The 17,195-nt window shown below is 49.2% G+C and overlaps 1 protein-coding gene across 1 annotated transcript in view; it reads right to left on the bottom strand.

The window, feature by feature from the left end:
- The window catches only part of Tacr2 (tachykinin receptor 2), an 11,905-nt gene extending 10,224 nt beyond the window's left edge, over positions 1 to 1,681 (bottom strand). Inside the window, exon 1 of the mRNA XM_015500474.2 lies at positions 1,160 to 1,681. Within this exon, the coding sequence (XP_015355960.1) occupies positions 1,160 to 1,551 (392 nt within the window). The 5' untranslated portion in view covers positions 1,552 to 1,681. The remainder of the gene's footprint in view (positions 1 to 1,159) is intronic.
- Positions 1,682 to 17,195: the final 15,514 nt, after the last annotated feature.

The following is a 17,195-nucleotide window of genomic DNA, read 5'->3' as shown; positions in this document are numbered from 1 at the left end:
CCCCTCACCACGAGCCCCTGCCCTCCACAGCCCCCCCACCCTCCACAGCCCATCTCCATCCTTTAAGATGAAAACCCTGTGAGGTCAGGAGTTTCAGATTTTTTTCCCACTAGCATGTGTCTCACCCCCACTCTCATGTTCAGAACAGTGCCTGACACAGGAGGCACTCAGGGATACCCGGGGGGTGTCAGGGTGCTTTGGTGGTGGGTGCTGTCATGCTGTCAGGGGACGAGGGACAGTTCCTGCACCAGCAGCCCAGAGGGCTGGGTTCCCCGTGCCTGGCTCTGCCCCTGACTGGCTGGCGGACCTCAGTCTCAGGTTCCCTGGGTGTCGATGGATAGTACTCAAATTTTTCATTTTTAACTGGTGGAAAAAAATGTCCCGAATGTTTTACTATTTCCCAAAGTAAAACAGCTACAGCTGAGCTGCGAGCAGGTGCGGGTCAAGGCTGCTGGGGCAGTTGGGGTGGGTTTGTGGGGAGACTGGGAGGCTCACACCGGTGGAGCCATCCTGATGAGGACTCCATTTCTCTGAGGGTCCCGGGCCCCATTGCCTCCCCCACACTCCCCATCTTTCCTGTTGGACGTCAGCCCACACCTCACTCCCCCAGGCACCTGAGTCCTCCATCCCAGCTGAACCCTGCCTGCCCCAAATGCTTTCAAAGAACCCCAGACAATCCCATAGCCACCTCCTCCACCCCTGCCCAGGCCCCCTCTTTGGGAAGTCACAGTCTGCAGCCCTGGAGAGCAGCTCAGGGAAACAATCGTTCCTGTTGTAACAAGATAATAACCGCACGCAATGCTAAGGTTTTTTTCTGTCACTTAATTTACCTGAAATAAGAAAACGATATGAACAATTTCCTTGTAGTGGTGCAAAGACACCACAACAAAGATCAGCCCCAGTGAGGAGCAGTCCAAAGGTCGCTACAGCCTTGAACAGCCATCCAGAGCACAGTCCTTCCTGAGTCTAACCTTAACTCAACCTGCTGCAGTCCCGCAGTGCCCCTGTCTCCCAGATCCAGAGCTTTGAATCACGACAGGTTTGGGAGATGGTTCCCTGAGTCCCCCCCTAACTTGCTGTGGGACCATGAGCCACTCTGTCTGAGCCCCAGCAAAGCGAGATGCTCCCCAACCCCCGCCTCCCTGCCACCCCCTCTTGCCTGTCAGCGGCGATGGCTGTCATGGAGTAGATGCTGACAAACGTGACTGTGATGGGGAAGAGGTTCTGAAAGTAGCAGAAGACGCGGCCGAAGTACCAGATGTTGTGGCTGGCATAGACGAAGTTGAAGGTGGCATTGAAGGTGGCCATGCACAGGTCAGCCAGGGCCAGGTTGACGATGAAGTAGTTGGTGACCGTGCGCATCCTCTGATGGGCCAGGATGATCCAGATGACTGTGGCATTGCCTGTCACAGCCACCAGCACCAGGGCCAGGTAGGCTGTGGCCCACAGAGCCAGCTGCCAGCCAGGCATGGAGAAGGCGGTGACGTCTGTGGTGTTGCTCTCAAGGCCAGATGAGATGTTGGCATCGCTCAGAAGGGCGCAGGCCCCCATGGCTGGGTCTGGGTCTGGGTCCAAGCTCTGGGTCCAGGGGGCCTGGCTCCACAACTCCTCCTGGATTTGTTACGGAAGAGAAATCCGCTTTGGTATGTCGCTATATGGGGGCAAAGAGGGGCGGAGAGAGGACCAGATGCCAAGTGAGCCACACCAGCCTGGGGGCCACGCCTACATCTCCAAGATGAGTCCGGCTGAGCGAACGCCCAGCCAAGCTATTATCACGTCAGATTCCTGCACCCGGGCCAGACTCTCTCATGTCTCCGGGACATCTAGAATTTAAATCCTGTGCCAGAGCAGGAGACATCCTCATAAATTATCAGGTCAACCTCTTCACTGACTGACTGAGTCTAAGGGAGGATGTGACCGCTGAGGTCATAAGTCAGAACTTGAATCCAGGCCTCTCCTAAGGCTCCTCAATAAAAATTCCAGATGAGAGTTTGCATAGGGGGGTAGATCCCCCAGGCTACGGTGCAGCAGGACACCTCTCTAGGCCTTGGGGTGCAGGCGGCCTGGGGGCTCACAACCCAGGGGCCAGCCCGTGGCCACTACTCCCCAGCTGCTCTTCCCAGGGCCTTGGCAGAGGCTCTGCCTGCTCTCGAGGCCCTCATCCTACCCCCTGCTTGGCGGGGCCTTGTCTCTTGAAAGATTTAAGACGGCCTGCAAGGCGGGGCAGCGGCCTCCCTGGAAAACAGGCGCAGCCGGGAGGGGCTGGCATGGAGGGCACAGAGGTGTTTACACTCCGCCTGGGACAGGAGCTTCATCTAGAGAGTGATCGGAGTACATATTTGGGAGCCTGGCTCTGCGACTCTGGGCATCTTTCTAAAAAGGAAGTCTTTGTGGCATGGTCAGAGATGCCCTGGGGTGTCAGGGTGCTCTGGGGTGGGTGCTGTTGGGTGACTCTGCCCTGCACCAGCCGCCCAGAGGGCTGGGTTCCTTGTGACTAGCGGCAGACCTCAGGCCATCCTGCTCACCTCCAGCCTCAGTTTCCCTGGGCTTAGCTGAACAGTGCTCAAACTTTTCATTTTTATCTGGAGGAAAAAAATTTCCCAAATGAAATCTGCAGGGAACCTCCGGGGTAAAACAGCTACAGCTGAGCCGTGAGAGGCTGCAGGTGGAGGTTGACCGGGCAGTTGGGGTCACTCTGTGGGGGGTGATAGGGGAACTAGCTTCGTCATCTGAAGAATTTAGAAAAGAAAAAAAAGTGCGCACCTCATAGTATATTTGAGAATTTCCAATGAGATATTGTGTGTAAAGTCCATTTAGCCCAAAGATGGTACATAAAAAGCATGACATGGATTTATGACCTCAAGGGAAGTCCCCAGGAGCCCAGGCCTCTGCAGCAGGGAGAAAAGAGAACCTGGAGCGTTTCCAACCAGATCCCAGGGGAAGTTGATGCTGCTCCGGGGCCTCGCTCCCCCTGCCCGGCTTCTCCCCCTGTGTTTTCCAACCCATGGCCTCCCGCCTCCCTGGTGGAGCTGGGAAAGACCCCGAAAGCTCTCCAGTGTTCAGAGACCAGGCTGCCCCTGGAATCCAACATAGAAACAGCGCTAGGCTGCTCATCATGAAACTTAAACCTTTGCTAAAACTGAAAGAGATTCTTTCTAGATTTTTCTGATTGTGAACTTCTGGGTAAATGTATCAACACTCAACCCTAAAATCATGCCTCTTGTTGGTGTCCTTGCTGTGCTGATGTGTAAACCGTCCTGGGTCTAGGGGGATCCTTGTCCTTGGGGTAGAGGCTGCTTCCTGGTCCCTGCTCCTTCCTGGGGGTGTGTGCTGGAGAACTCTGGGACTCTCGCCTCCCCAGAGCCAGCTCCAGACAGAACTGGCTGGATCATGGGGCCTGCCCTGTTCCCTCTCTGGAGCGGGCCACTATCATTTATTTGGACTTTGGTCCCCTGCTGAAGGGTCTCTGCCTTGTGGCTCCTTTGGTGGATGCAGCAGCTGTATCCACTCCACTCTGGGCCTTGTTTCTGTCTTGCCTGGGCCCTCGACGGCCTGTGTGCAGAGATGCGAATGCAATCACAAGACAACCTTCTCTCTGCCTTCCTGGCCTCCTGCTCTCAGGCAGCCAGAATTTGTTGAGCTTTGAGTGCAAACAGTGCAGGGCTGGGTTGCCTGAGAGCATGTCACAAGTCACAGAAGCCCAGAATAGAACACGCCGGCCCCAATGTCCCGCCACCTCCATTGTGTATGTAACGGGGATTATGTTTTACAGCTACTAAATCTGAGTTTTATTTCCCCCTTAAATCATAGGCTCTTGTAACCTTCCAACTATGTGCTATAGGACTTGCAGCCTTGTAGATGGAGAGGGTAGGGCCTCCCAGGACAGATGGGATTTCTGCCAGAAAGCTCTTCCGGCTGGCTTTTTTTTTTTTTTTTTTTTGTACCAGAAATTGAACTTTCAACCCAGAGGTGCTTAACCACTGAGCCACATCCCCAGCCTTTTTTATATTTCATTTAGAGACAGGGTCTCACCGAGTTGCTTAGGGCCTCATTGAGTGGCTGAGGCTGGCTTTGAACTGCAATCCTCCTGCCTCAGCCTCCGGAGCTGCTGGGATGACAGGTGAGCTCCACTGCAGCCAGCTCAATGCTGGCCTTCTGAGCCAACAGCTGGCCAATGGTCTCAAAGGCCAGCCTTTGTTAAAAGAGAAGAAAATATTCCAAGATCCTCTATCCTATGGACACATCAAGAACGAAGGGCTTGCCCATGGAGGTTGTGTAGGGTAAGTCCCACCTGGGACATGGAGGAGAAAGCCTGCCCATGCACTCAGGCCGGGACTGAGGCTGACAATGCAGATTGGGTACTTTCATGAAGCAGTTCCGATTCAGAGTCCAATGTGCAGGACGCTGATGTGGGAGATCCCTTGGGATCAGCATCTGGAAGGCCGGGGGCATGCAGGAGTGGGTGGCGGAGGGTGCTGAGCTGGGTGCAGGTCCCAGAGCAGCTGGGGCAACTTCCTAGTGGCCAGGAACTAGAAAGGACTTTGAGAGCTTCCCTGTGGGGCAAAAGTGGCCAGGGCTTTCTATTTCCACGTGGATCGTTGGATGGGGGCCACCCCAAGAAGAAGTGTGACAGTTGACAAGGCCTAACGAGGGTGACAGCTAAATACTATCCCCCACAACACAGGCAGCAGCTTACCAGGGCATCTGGGCAACACAGCAGGGTCCCCCACAGATGAACAGCTTTTTGGACAGGGGTGTGTGCTTCTGAGGGTGCCTTGCTGGTTTGTTATTGTGACCTCCAGGCTAGAGCCCTGACGACTAGAGTTAGGAGAATGTCTTAGGCGGTTTTCCATTATGACAAAACACCCAAGGCCGGGTAACGCATTAAAAAAAAGAGATTTATTGAGCTCACTGAAAGTCCAGCAGCATGGTGCCAGCTCTGGCAAGGGCCCTCCTAACTAAATCAGATCATGGTGGGTGGTAAGGTGGCAGGAGTGTATGTGAGAGGCAGTGAACACTTGGTGACACAGAAGGCCAGAGAGACCAGAAGAGGCTGGTCTTGCTGTTTTATAATAACCCTCTCTTGAGAACTAACTGGGACCCCATGAGAACTACATTATTCCTTTCAAGGGCAACGTCCCCAATGACCTAACCAACTCCCACGAGGTCCCGCCTATTAAAGGTCCCACCACTTCAGGCCTGGCACGGTGGCACACGACTGTAATCCCAGCTACTCAGGAGGCTGAGGCAGGAGGATCACAAGTTTGAGACCAACCTGAGCAACTTAGAAAAATCCTTCCTCAAAAAATAAGAGTCTCGGGGCTGGGGATGTGGCTCAAGAGGTAGCGCGCTCGCCTGGCATGTGTGCGGCCTGGGTTCGATCCTCAGCACCACATACAAATAAAGATGTTATATCTGCCGAAAACTAAAAAATAAATATTAAAAAATTCTCTCTCTCTCTCTCTCTTAAAAAAAAAATAAGAGTCTCACCTCTTGTCAATATCACTGGGGACCAGGCTGCCAACACAGGCGCTCTATGAGCACACACTGGAACCATACCCAAACTCTAGCAGAAAGGGATTATTTTTCAGAGAGTTTGGAGGGAAGAAAATGTAGGAATAGATGTAAGTTATGAGGCAAGTGAATGGAAAATAAAAGGGGGGCAGGAGGTGGATTAAGTACTCCTTCCACAGGAGCCTTTAGAGGAGGCCCACTGAGCCTCTGGCCTGGGGACTGCTTTGCAGCCTGGCTTCCGAGTCCCATGCAGCATTGGGGACATTAGTTCTGGATAGCACCGAAGGTCACCTATTGACCATGGAGTCGTGCCGGGTGGTGACAGTTTGGATCTGGAACGTTCTCAGGGCTCACGTGGTGAAGGCTTGCTCCTCAATGCAGCAGTGTTGCAGTGGGGCTTTGGGAAGTGACTGGCTCATGAGGGCTCTGACCGTAGCAGTGGATTAAGTCATCGGGCTCATGATTGGATGGATTTTTGGGAGGTGGTGGAAACGAGGGGAGGCCTCGTTGAAGGAAGGAGGCCAAGGGGGCAGCCCTAGAAGGATACATTGTATCCCTGCCTCTCCTCTTCTCTTTTCCTTCCTTCCTTCCTTCTTTCTTCCTCTCCCCCTCTCTTCCTCCCCCCTCTCCCCTCTCCCCTCTCCCTCTCCCCCTCCTCTCTCTCCCCTCTCCCCTCCCCCTCTCCTCCTCTCCCCTCCCTCTCCTCCCCTCTTCCCCTCTCCCCTACCCCTCTCCCCCTACCCCCCTCTCTTTCCTGGCCACCAGAGATGAGCAACTTTTCTCCACCACACCTCTCCCCATGGTGTTCCTCCTCCCTTCAGGCCTAAAGCAATGGAACCGGCCAACCATGGGCCAAAGCTTCTGAAACCTTGAGCCCAAATAACCCTTTCCTCCTGAGGTTGACTTTCTCGGGTCTTTTCGCAGAGGCAAAAACGAGCATCAGGACCATGTGCTGAGCTTCGACTCAGCTTCATAGACCAGGATACTCCGTTCTGAGGCTATCTTTGTCTTTCCTATATTTGGGGTTAAAATGCACTCTCTTTCATGAAATGAAGGTGATGGCAGGTGGTAGGAGGTAACTTGGTTTTGCTTTTTTCCCTCAAATTCCTTACACTGTGGACAAAGAGTCATGGCTTATGTGGGTTCCCTCAATTCGTTTTTTTTTTCTTTTGATATTTTTTTGGGTCCTTAACATTCCAGGACCCAGAGCCCCAACCTGGCTCTTCATTTAGAGAAGAGCTGTGAATGCCCCCTCCCCAGAGGGACAGTTTGCCTAAGTGCTGTCCCCAGGGAGGCAGGCCCCACACCATGGATTGTGTTCCTTAGTCCTGCCTGGCTTCAATGGGTCTACCAACCTCCTCCCTCTGAAGTCCGACCAAAGTCCCCTCTGTCTCACTGAAGGAGCCTCCTCTGGGTCCAGATTATCTTGTGGTATCCAGTGTCTAGAAGGGCAACCTGTGACATCTGATGTCCTATAAATGTTGATTAAATGAAAATAATTAATAAAATTTAAAATAAGGTGAAGGATGGGAAATTGCAGGTACACAGCATATGTCCATACACACACGTGTAGGTATAGACATGGACACAGGCATGAAAGCCTTAAACTAACAGGACTAGCCCTAATGGCAGGGTTTTAGTCAACTTTGAGTGGGCAGAGCTGTGTAACGCCTGGTTCACTGGCACATAATAGGTGCTCAATAAATGTAAAGTGAATACATGAATAACAAATGATGAGTAAAGTTTAAAATATCGCCCTGCCCAGGGTGAGGGAATCATCTTTCTTATTTTCACAGGATCTAGAGCTTGATATAAAAGAACACCTCTGGATAAGTGGGTAGGGTACTGGAGGAGGAGGTCAGGGTCTCTGTAACACTTGTGGATTTATTACTCACGGATGGCCCCTGACTTTATCTATAAGCCACAAGATCCCAGGCTGGTTCCTTTAGGACATGATCTCTGTGCCCATTGACCTGGGCATCGGTGGCCCTGAATTTGGGACCTAAGCTGGGAGACAGAGAACCAGCCTCTCTGCCAAGCGCACTGGCTGCTGCTGACATCTTCTTTAAACACCGAGAGTGCGTTGGGCAGCGCTCGCCCTGAAAGCCTGAGTTTATCTGGCTGGAGAAGACAGGCCGGGTGTTTACATCTGCCGGGCCTGGTGTACACAGAGCTCAGAGGCTTTCAACACAAAACGCCTTCATTTCTCAACATGGGGCTCCTGCAAAATCTGCCCTTCTATGGCAGGTGGAGGAGGAAGTGGGGGAAGCGCCCCGACACCCACTTGCTGGGTGGGTAACGGGGTCATTGCAGAAGCAGCCTGGGTGTTGCAGACAGAGGGGACTTGGTGCCTGCCCAGGGTATCGGCCAATGTGGCACCAAATGAGGAAAAGGGGTGATCAAAGGGCCAGCCCTCTGCCAACGGAGCTGGCCCTGGGCCTGTGGCCTGCTGCTCCCTGATCGGGTGTGGAGGCCATCAGCCCAGAGCTGGGAGGAAGGGTCACATCCCTTATCTCCACGAGCCGAGTCCCAGCCTCGCCAGAGGCTCATGTCCTTCTGTCCACTGGTGACGTTGGGATCCTCTAGCTTCAGGGGAGGTGGGAGAGGCCTCTGGGGGCTGCAGGCAGCAGGGACTGGGCTGGTATGAAGTGGCTCCTGGAGGTCACAGAGGAGGGGACATGGGAATGACAGGTCGGACAACCTGGCTGGAGTAGCCGGGTCCTGCCAGAAAGGAACAGGAGATGAAGCGAGTAGAAATCTCAGTTCCAAATGCTGGGGAGGGGCAGGGGACAGGAAAGGTCCCATTTTCTTAGTCAGCAAAAGTCAGCTTCATCTCCACTGAGTCTCCGTCTTGTTGAGCTGGTGGGAAAACCCAGCCTGTCACCCTGGGGCCCACTGGCCACTGCCTGGGGGTGTCCATACTGCCAAGGCCCGAGGGTCAGGTCTTCATTGGTTTCTTCAAGGGGACACTTCAGGTCCCTTGTCTTCAGGGTTCTAGAGGTTGGGGGACTGTTTCTGAGACATGCCTGGGGCCCAGGAATTTGGGGCTCAGCTGGGAAGTGGGCCCTGAGGCCCGTGTTTCCAGAACCTGACCCTTTCCCCAACACCATGACCGTTCGTCCAGGGCCCTGAAGGAACAGGGACTGCACACCCTCTTCTGGCCCCGTGGTCTTCTTTCCTTGCCCTCTCTAGGAAGGCCCACATCCATAAAAAGCTTAGCCTTCCGCCAAACTTACCACCCTTCATGTTCTTGGTCTTTTATTTGTTTGCTTGTTATTTATTTATTTATTTATTTTGGACTGGGGATTGAACCCAGAGGTGCTTTACCACTGAGCTACATCCCAGCCCTTTTAGCAATTTTTCAAATCTTGAGACAGAGTCTCACTAAGTTGCTGAGGATCTTGCTAAGTTGCTGAGGCTGGCCTCAAACTTGCAATCCTCCTGCCTCAGCCCCACGAATTCTTGGGGTTCCAGGTGGGGGCCACTACCCAGCCTTTCCTGTTTTTTCACAGGGTTCTGATAACACCCTCAATACTGGCAACCCTCCCCCCACCCCACCCTCTTGCAAAAGAAAAAAAAAAGGCATTCAAAACATTTCTTCTGGGTGTGGAGAACTTTAATCTTAGATCCTTCTTAAGAACTAAAAAAATATATATATTTGCATTCCTTTCTTCAAGTGTGGCAAAGAAAGGCAGGAAAAACTGAAGCTAAGTGCATATGATAGCAATCGGAATATCCACCTCCTGCCTCAGGCTGGAGAGGAGAGCAAGGCTGGTTGGCGGGGAAGGGGGGGCACTTTGAATGCTCCTTCTATGACTCTGAAGTCACTATACTACTCCTTCCAGACCCCCTCAAATACCACTTTCAGCACTTAACCACTGAGCCACACCCACAGCCCTTTTTATTTTTAAATGGAAACACGGTCTCACTAAGTTGCTGAGGCTGGCCTAGAACTTGCAATCCTCCTGCCTCAGCCTCCCGAGTAGCTGCGATATAGTTTTTCATTGGCACAAATTCTGCCTGGATCCATGGGCCCTCCTCTCTACTCCCATCTGGTCCAGGTCAGTATATCAATAGATTTTCCAGATAGCTTCCCAAGAGCCCTTTGTGTTATTTTCTCCCCTTCATTCCATCCTCATGGCTGCCACAAGGATCTTTCCAAGACATAAATTTGAACTGGCCCTTTATTTCTTTATTAGCTCTAATCAGTTATACATGACAGTAGGAAACTCTCTGATTCATCGTACACAAAATGGAGCAGAATTTCTCACTTTTCTGGTTGTACATGAAGTAGAGTCACACCATTTGTGCAATCATACATGTACCCAGGGTAATGAAGACTGTCTCATTCCACCATTGTTCCTACCTCCTCCCCCGCTTCCCTACCCCCTTCCCTTTGCCCCATCAACTCATCTCATGCCCCCTCCCCTTATGGATCAGCATCCACTTATCAGAGAAAACATTTGGCCCCTGGTTTGGGGGGATTGGCTTATTTCGCTTAGCATGATATTCTCCAACTCCATCCATTTATCTGCAAATGCCATAATTTTATTCTCTTTTAATGCTGAGTAATATTCCATGGTATATATATACCACAGTTTATCCATTCATCCATTGAAAGGCATCTAGGTTGGTTCCACAGTTTAGTTATTGTGAATTGTGGTGCTGTAAACGTTGATGTGGCTGTGTCCCTGTAGTATGCTGTTTTTAAGTCCTTTGGGTATAGATGGAGGAGAGGGATAGCTGGGTCAAATGGTGGTTCCATTCCAAGTTTTCTAAGGAGTATCCAAACTGCTTTCCAGAGTGGTCGCACCAATTTATAGTCTCATCAGCCATGTATGAGTGTGCCTGTTACCCCACATCCTCACTAACACTTACTGTTGCTTGTATTCTTGATAATTGTCATTCTGACTGGAGTGAGATGAAATCTTAGAATAGTTTTGATTTGCATTTCTCTAATTGCTAGAGATGTTGAACATTTTTTCATACATTTGTTGATTGCTTATATATCTTCTTTTGAGAAGTGTCTGTTCAGCTCCTTAGCCCACTTATTGATTGGGTTTTTTGTTTTTTTGGTGTGAAGTTTTTTGAGTTCTTTATATATCCTGGTGATTAGTGTTCTATCTGATGTGTGTATGGCAAAAATTTGCTCCCCAAATGTAGGCTCTCTCTTCACCTCATTGATTGTTTCTTTCGCTGAGAAGAAGCTTTTTAGTTTGAGTCCATCCCATTTATTCTTGATTTTATTTCTTGCGCTTTAGGAGTCTTGTTAAGTATGTCGGGGCCTAATCTGACATGATGAAGATTTGGGCCTACTTTTCTTCTATTAGGCATAGGGTCTCTGTTTTAATTCCTAGGTCCTTGATCCACTTTGAGTTGAGTTTTGTGCATGGTGATAGATAGGGGTTTAGTTTCATTTTGTTGCATATGGATTTCCAGTTTTCCCAGCACCATTTGTTGAAGAGCCTATCTTTTCTCCACAGTATGTTTTTGGTGCCTTTGTCTAACTGTATTTATGTGGGTGTATCTCTGTGTCTTCTATTCTGTACCATTGGTCTACATCTCTATTTTGGTACCAATACCATGCTGGTTTTGTTACTATGGCTTTGTAGTATAATTTAAGGTCTGATATTGTGATGCCTCCTGCTTTACTTTTCTTGCTAAGGATTGCTTTGGCTATTCTGGGTCTTTTATTTTTTCCAAATGAATTCCATGATTGCTTTTCCTATTTCTATAAGGAATGACATTGGGATTGTAATTGGAATCACATTGAATCTGTATAGTGCTTTGGGTAGTATGGCCATTTTGACAATATTGAGTCTGCCTATCTAAGAGCATGGACATTTTCCATGTTCTAAGATCTTCTTCAATTTCTTTCTTTAGTGTTCTGTAGTTTTAATTGTAGAGGTCTTTCACTTCTTTTGTTAAATCTATTCCCAAGTACATTTTTTGAGGCTGTTGTGAATGGGGTAGTTTTCCCAATTTCTCTTTCACTGATGTTTTAGAAATGCCTTTGATTTATGGATATTGATCTTATATCCTGCTACTTTGCTGAATTCGTTTATTAATTCTAGAAGCTTTCTGGCAGAGTTTTTTGGATCCTCTAGGTATAGACTCATGTCATGACCTGGCACCTCTGCTAAAGTGCTTCCATGACTCCTCATTGCTCTCAGGGCTAGGTGGAAAATTGTCCCAGTCTTTTACAGCTGTGACTGCTAAGTGTCCCTCTGGAGCCACCTTCCCTCCTTCCTTCCTCTCTCTCTCTCTCTCTCTCTCTCTCTTTCTTTCTTTCTTTCTTTCTTTCAATAGAACCTCTCTGACCAGCTAAAGACTACATTTCCCAGACTCCATGGGAAAGTGGTTCACATGACTAAGATCTGGCCAATGGGATGTGGGCAGAATGATGCACACAGCTTTCAACTCTCATCTTTAGAAAGGGAAGGGATCATCCATCATCCACGCTCCTGGCCTCCTCCTGGCTGGGCAGTGGCTACAGCAGGAGCGGCCATCTTGAATCCACAGGGGGAAGCCACATTGAGAATGGCAGAGCCTGGACACAACACAGAAAAGAGAGCCGTTATACAAAAAAGAAAAAGGAAACAAACTATCCAAATTTCTCTCTTATTCAAGGCCCTGTGTTTTGAGGTATCTTTATTAGAGCATCTAACCAGATAATCACTGGCCTTTAAGAACTTCCCTGACATAAGCTGAAGTTGACTATCTTTGTTTTACATTCCAATAACATTCCTGAGCTTCCCTTTCTGTTAATATCCTTACTCACACTTAGTACTACTAAGCTAAGAAATCTACAAAGCCAGGAATCAAGTGTGTCTTGATTGTGGCTCAGTCCTCCCTGCCACCCCTATGACCCCGGCTGTGATTGGCAGCTGGTATATGCTCAATGCTCTTTGCTCTTTAAACAAGTGAATGGTCGGACAAATGAATAAGCACTTGGACGTGATCATAGGAATGCTTTTTCTGTGAGTAACAAAGTCTGGAAGCAGGAGACTGCATGAGAAACAGCTCAGTGATAACAAAAGCTCTTTGGGAATTTTGATATTTCTTGGATTTCCTCTCATGGCTACAACGACTCCAAGTATCATGTCCATTTATGCAGCACCCGCATCCCAGGAAGGGAGCAAGGAGGAACAGAACTCTGCTTCTGGGCTTCTCTCTGTTAGGCAGGACATTCTTCCCCAGGATCCCCCTAGTAGGTGTCCCTTACAGCCCGTTGGCCAGCACTACCTAACTACAAGAGAATCTGGGGGAGGGAACTTCTTCCTTTCAGGACCCAACTGGATTTTGTCCCTGGGACTTATGGGAAGAAGCCAGCTTTAAGAACCCTTGGCCCTCCTTGCCCAGATGGTATCATTACATAAATCCCAAGGACAATGAGGTCAGATGCTATAGTCACAAACAAATGTCCGTGAAATGAGCTAGATGTGTGCTGGAGAACATCACTTTCCATCTCTTGAACTTCTCTCCTAGGTTCTGCCCATGAGTTCACCTGTTTCAGCACAGTCAGTGACATCATCTCTGTGGTCACAGCAGCAGCTATATACTGAGTGCCAACCGTGTGCCTGGTGATGGAATGAGTTACATAACCCGTTTGTGCTGCATTTTTTTTTTTATATATCAGCCATTGAACCCAGTGCTTAACCACTGAGCCACATCCCCAGCCCTTTTTAATTTAATTTTGACACAGGGTCTCCCTAAGTTGCTGAGGCTGGCTTTGAACTTGTGATCCTCCTGCCTCAGCCTCTGGAGCCACTGGGACTATAGGCATGAGTTAACAGGCCCAGCTTGTGCTGCCTTTGGCCTGTCAAATGGGACTTCTGTACGATCTAGGATTACTGTGAGGAATAAATGGGTGCATGATGTAAAATGGTCAGGTAGTGCCTGGCACATAGGACTAAAGCCATATTTACTATTGCTGATTTATTATATCCCCACTTCTTAGACAGGAATATGTGTTCAGTAAAGTTAAGTATGTTGTCCAAGGTCACACAATTGGGGGAATACAACAGACAAAGCCTAGGTGGTGACTCACACCTTTTCTTCTCTTCCCACGAGTTTCTCTGTGAGTATAAGTTTATCCTGAATGTCCCAGGGACGTGTCGCCATAGACAATATTTATGCATTAATTTATTAATCCTTTTAGTTCCCAGTGGAATACCACCTCCTCCTGGAAGCCTCCCAGGCACTCTCTGCCCCTCCCTGGCACTTGCAGGACCTTTCAGAGAACTTAAGAGCTACCTCTGTCTCTTCTGTGAGGCCTTTTCGCCTGGGCGACTGCCGCTCATCTGGCTCATCTGAGAATGCCCATCTTGCCCTACTGTGCTCATCAAAGGCCTCTGGAGCCTCTCAGTCTGTTAAGGATATCGAAGCTCCAACAGCTGAGCAGTTGGTGGTGCTGTGGCTGGAGCTCAAACGTCCAGACTCCTCGGGGCTTCCTCCACAACCTGTGAGCATTTGGCAGAGACACTGGCTCATCCAGAGCACAATATGCCAGGCTTGGGCTCACCGGGATACCCTGGCCTGAGCGTTAAGGGGAAACCACGTCTTTCTCAAATTCCTGACCCTCCTCTCCGCCCCTGCTATGGGGCCCTCAACCCCTGCGGAGGGTGCAGACAGTAAACGGGGCCTGTAATACACATATGCGGACACTAGAGGGCGGCCTCACCGCTTGAATCCTGTGGCTGCATAAGCTTCCCGGGGCCTCTCAACCTCTCCCCACCTGGGCTCAACTAGTGGTGACGGTGGTGATGGTGGTGATGGTGGTGATGGTGGTGGTGGTCGTGGCGGCGGCGGCAGCCAAGGCTACTATTTAGGAGCCAAGCCACCTCGTACCAAACACACAACACGTCTTCCCATGCATACCACATTTTCCTTCTGTGTTCGAAATCCCAGAGAGTGGACCCCATGCCCCCAACCCAAGCTTCAACCTGGGCATCGGCCTCAGCTTTGTCCTCCCTCACCGTGTCCACACCATCCCCTGCCTCTGCGCCAGTCTACGCCCTGGATCCTAGCCCATCAACTCCTCTCCGTTGCTTGTCTTTCCCCCTCCACTCCCCATTCAGTCTACCCAGGCTGTCCCCTCGTGCCCTGACGGAGACCCGTGCATCCCAGACTGTGCTGCGCGTAGGAACCGCCTGGAGAAACCGAAAAACTCCAGCTGCCCGCCTTTAGGCATGCACATGCCTCGTGCTCCAGACCAATGAGGTCAGGTGGCGGGGGTGGGACCAGGCAGCCGGACTTTTTGAAGATCCCCAGGTGGGTCCAGCTTGCAGCTACGTTTAGGCACCCCTCTGCCTCTGGTGGGAGACCCTCGTCCACGCCTTTTCGCCTGGGCGACTGCCGCTCGTCTGGCAGGACTTAACGTCGCCGGGCACTCAGGGCCACCAACCCACTGCCTCCCTCGCGTTGGTCCACACCTGCCCCACCCCCGTCTCCATCAAGCCGGGCTCCCCTCTGGGCGTGAAAACCTGGGAGCAGACCTTCGCGGACAGCTTTGAATTTTGCGCCAAGTTTTTGTTTTTGTAGCCTCTCCATTTTCAGGTTGGAGGATAAAGAGGTGCATTTTCTCTTTATACGTGGGTGTAGGTATAAAGAAACCTGTCCTTCTTACTCTCGGAACCAGTTTGCCGGTTTCTGCTTGAAATTCCCAAGCTGTGGCTCATACCAGCTCAGCTACCTGGAGACGATGGGAAACACCCCATGGTTTACGGAGGAACAAAACCCAAACCACAAATATTAATCAGGAAGGGAGAGCAGGGAGCAGATGGGCTGGCTTAATCTGCGCGCAAGCCCTGCCTGCGCCGCGGTGGGGTGGAAGGGGACACGGGCTGCAGCCGGTCCTGTCCCCTCCTATTGTGGTCATTCAAGCCAGTGCCTCCTCTTACAAAGGAAGAACCCACAGGTGAAGACTAGATCACCCAAGACCAAATAAGTAGTAGAGGGAAAATTCAAACTCGAGTTTATCTGATGATCCATATTCTCTCTGTTATGAGTCGAAGTCCCAGAGTGCCCCTTTCCCCCCACTCTCCAAAACAGTTTAAATTTAATTTTTATCACAGCAATATAATTATATGGTTTAGAATGTCGCAACCCCAGCACCACAAAAAAAGTCAAATAATGCCATTCACATTCTGTATTGTAACTGAAATACTTATTCCTTCTTTATGTTTTACACTTAAACCTTATTTTATGCAATGTGTGCAATGTGTTTTTTTCATTTTTTTTCCCCTTTACTTTTTGGTCAAATTCTGGTATACCTGCTGGGAGGTGTCTAGCCACATCAATTAAATCTTTGGTTCTTTATTAATATATAAATATCAAATAACCGCATCTCTTTTTGAAGACATTGTATTTATCCTCTCTTTTGCATGATAAATAAAATTTTTAGAAAGGTTTGTCTTCTTCACCCTCTTCTCCAATCAAAGGCCTGAGTTTCGCTGAGATTGTGTAGCTTCTTTAGTCCCAGGGTAGAGTCTAACGTGGAGGACTAACAGAGAGGTTTCGGACATTTTATCACTTAACCTCTATCCTCTCACAGTCACTCTTGGCAAAACAGCTAAAATCTCTTCCTTTAATGTAAATCCCACATACAATACACTTTTATTACTTGTAGTCCTCATGTCCTTCCCGGCTCTAGACTTGTTTATCCTACAAATTTGCTACTTTGTATCCTTCAACTAGTCTTCCCATTCCTTGCCCTCCTTGGCCACTGTTTTGTCTTCTATCTCTGTGGGTTTGGATTTTATTTTAAGAGATGGTGCTGTGTGTTTTTCTGTGCCTGGCTGATTTCAATAAGCATAACATTGTCCAGGCTCATCCATTCCCTGAGTGGCAAGATCTCATTCTTTTTTAGGGCTGAATAATCTTCCAACATGTGTACATATTAGTTTCTTTATCTGCCAAGCCATCTTTTGACAGACACTTAGGCTGTTGTGAATAAAGCTGCAAGTCAGTGTGGCTAACTTTATAAGATGTCATTTCATTTCATTTGGATATATGCCCAGAACAGGGAGTGTTGGGTCACAAGGTAGCATCTATTCAGAGTTAACTCTATGAGTTGCCCACACTATTTCTCTTTGTTCCTCTGTTTTGAGATCTCTGCTCTGATTTAAATTGCCATTTGGTTAGAGTACTTTCTGGGTTCTGGGTGCTCTACCGGTGTGTGATGAGCACATGCATAGTGTTCCCTCTGAAACTTCACGTATCTAAGAAAAAAAAATATCCTTCAAATGAATGAGATCTTGACAGGATGTGGATTCTTGGATCATGGCTACTTCTTCTCAATAATCCATTGATGCTACTTCCCTATCTTTCAGATTTAAGGGTTAACATGCAAATTCTAGGGGTTGGGGTTGTGTCTCAGTGGTAGAGCGCTTGCCTAGCACATGTGAGGCACTGCTTTCAATCCTCAGCACCACATAAAGATAAATAAAATTAAAGTATTATGTCCATCTAAAACTAAAAATATTTTTAAAAGTGCAAAATCTAATGCTTGCTTGTTATTCATTTCTTTAAGAAATCTGTTCTTTCTGCTGAAAGATTGTAGATTTTTCTTTTATCTCCATTATCTCGAGAATTTAGGATTTACCAATATATACCATGGGTATATAAAAGTCTGTATGTCTTTCTTTCTTTCTTCCTCCCCCCCTTCTCCCCTCCCCTCC

This window comes from Marmota marmota, unplaced genomic scaffold, assembly GCF_001458135.2.
Source record: "Marmota marmota marmota unplaced genomic scaffold, marMar, whole genome shotgun sequence".
Classification (NCBI taxonomy): Eukaryota; Metazoa; Chordata; class Mammalia; order Rodentia; family Sciuridae; genus Marmota; species Marmota marmota.
Note: the sequence above shows the minus strand (reverse complement) of the source record. Positions and strands in the feature narration are given on the sequence as shown.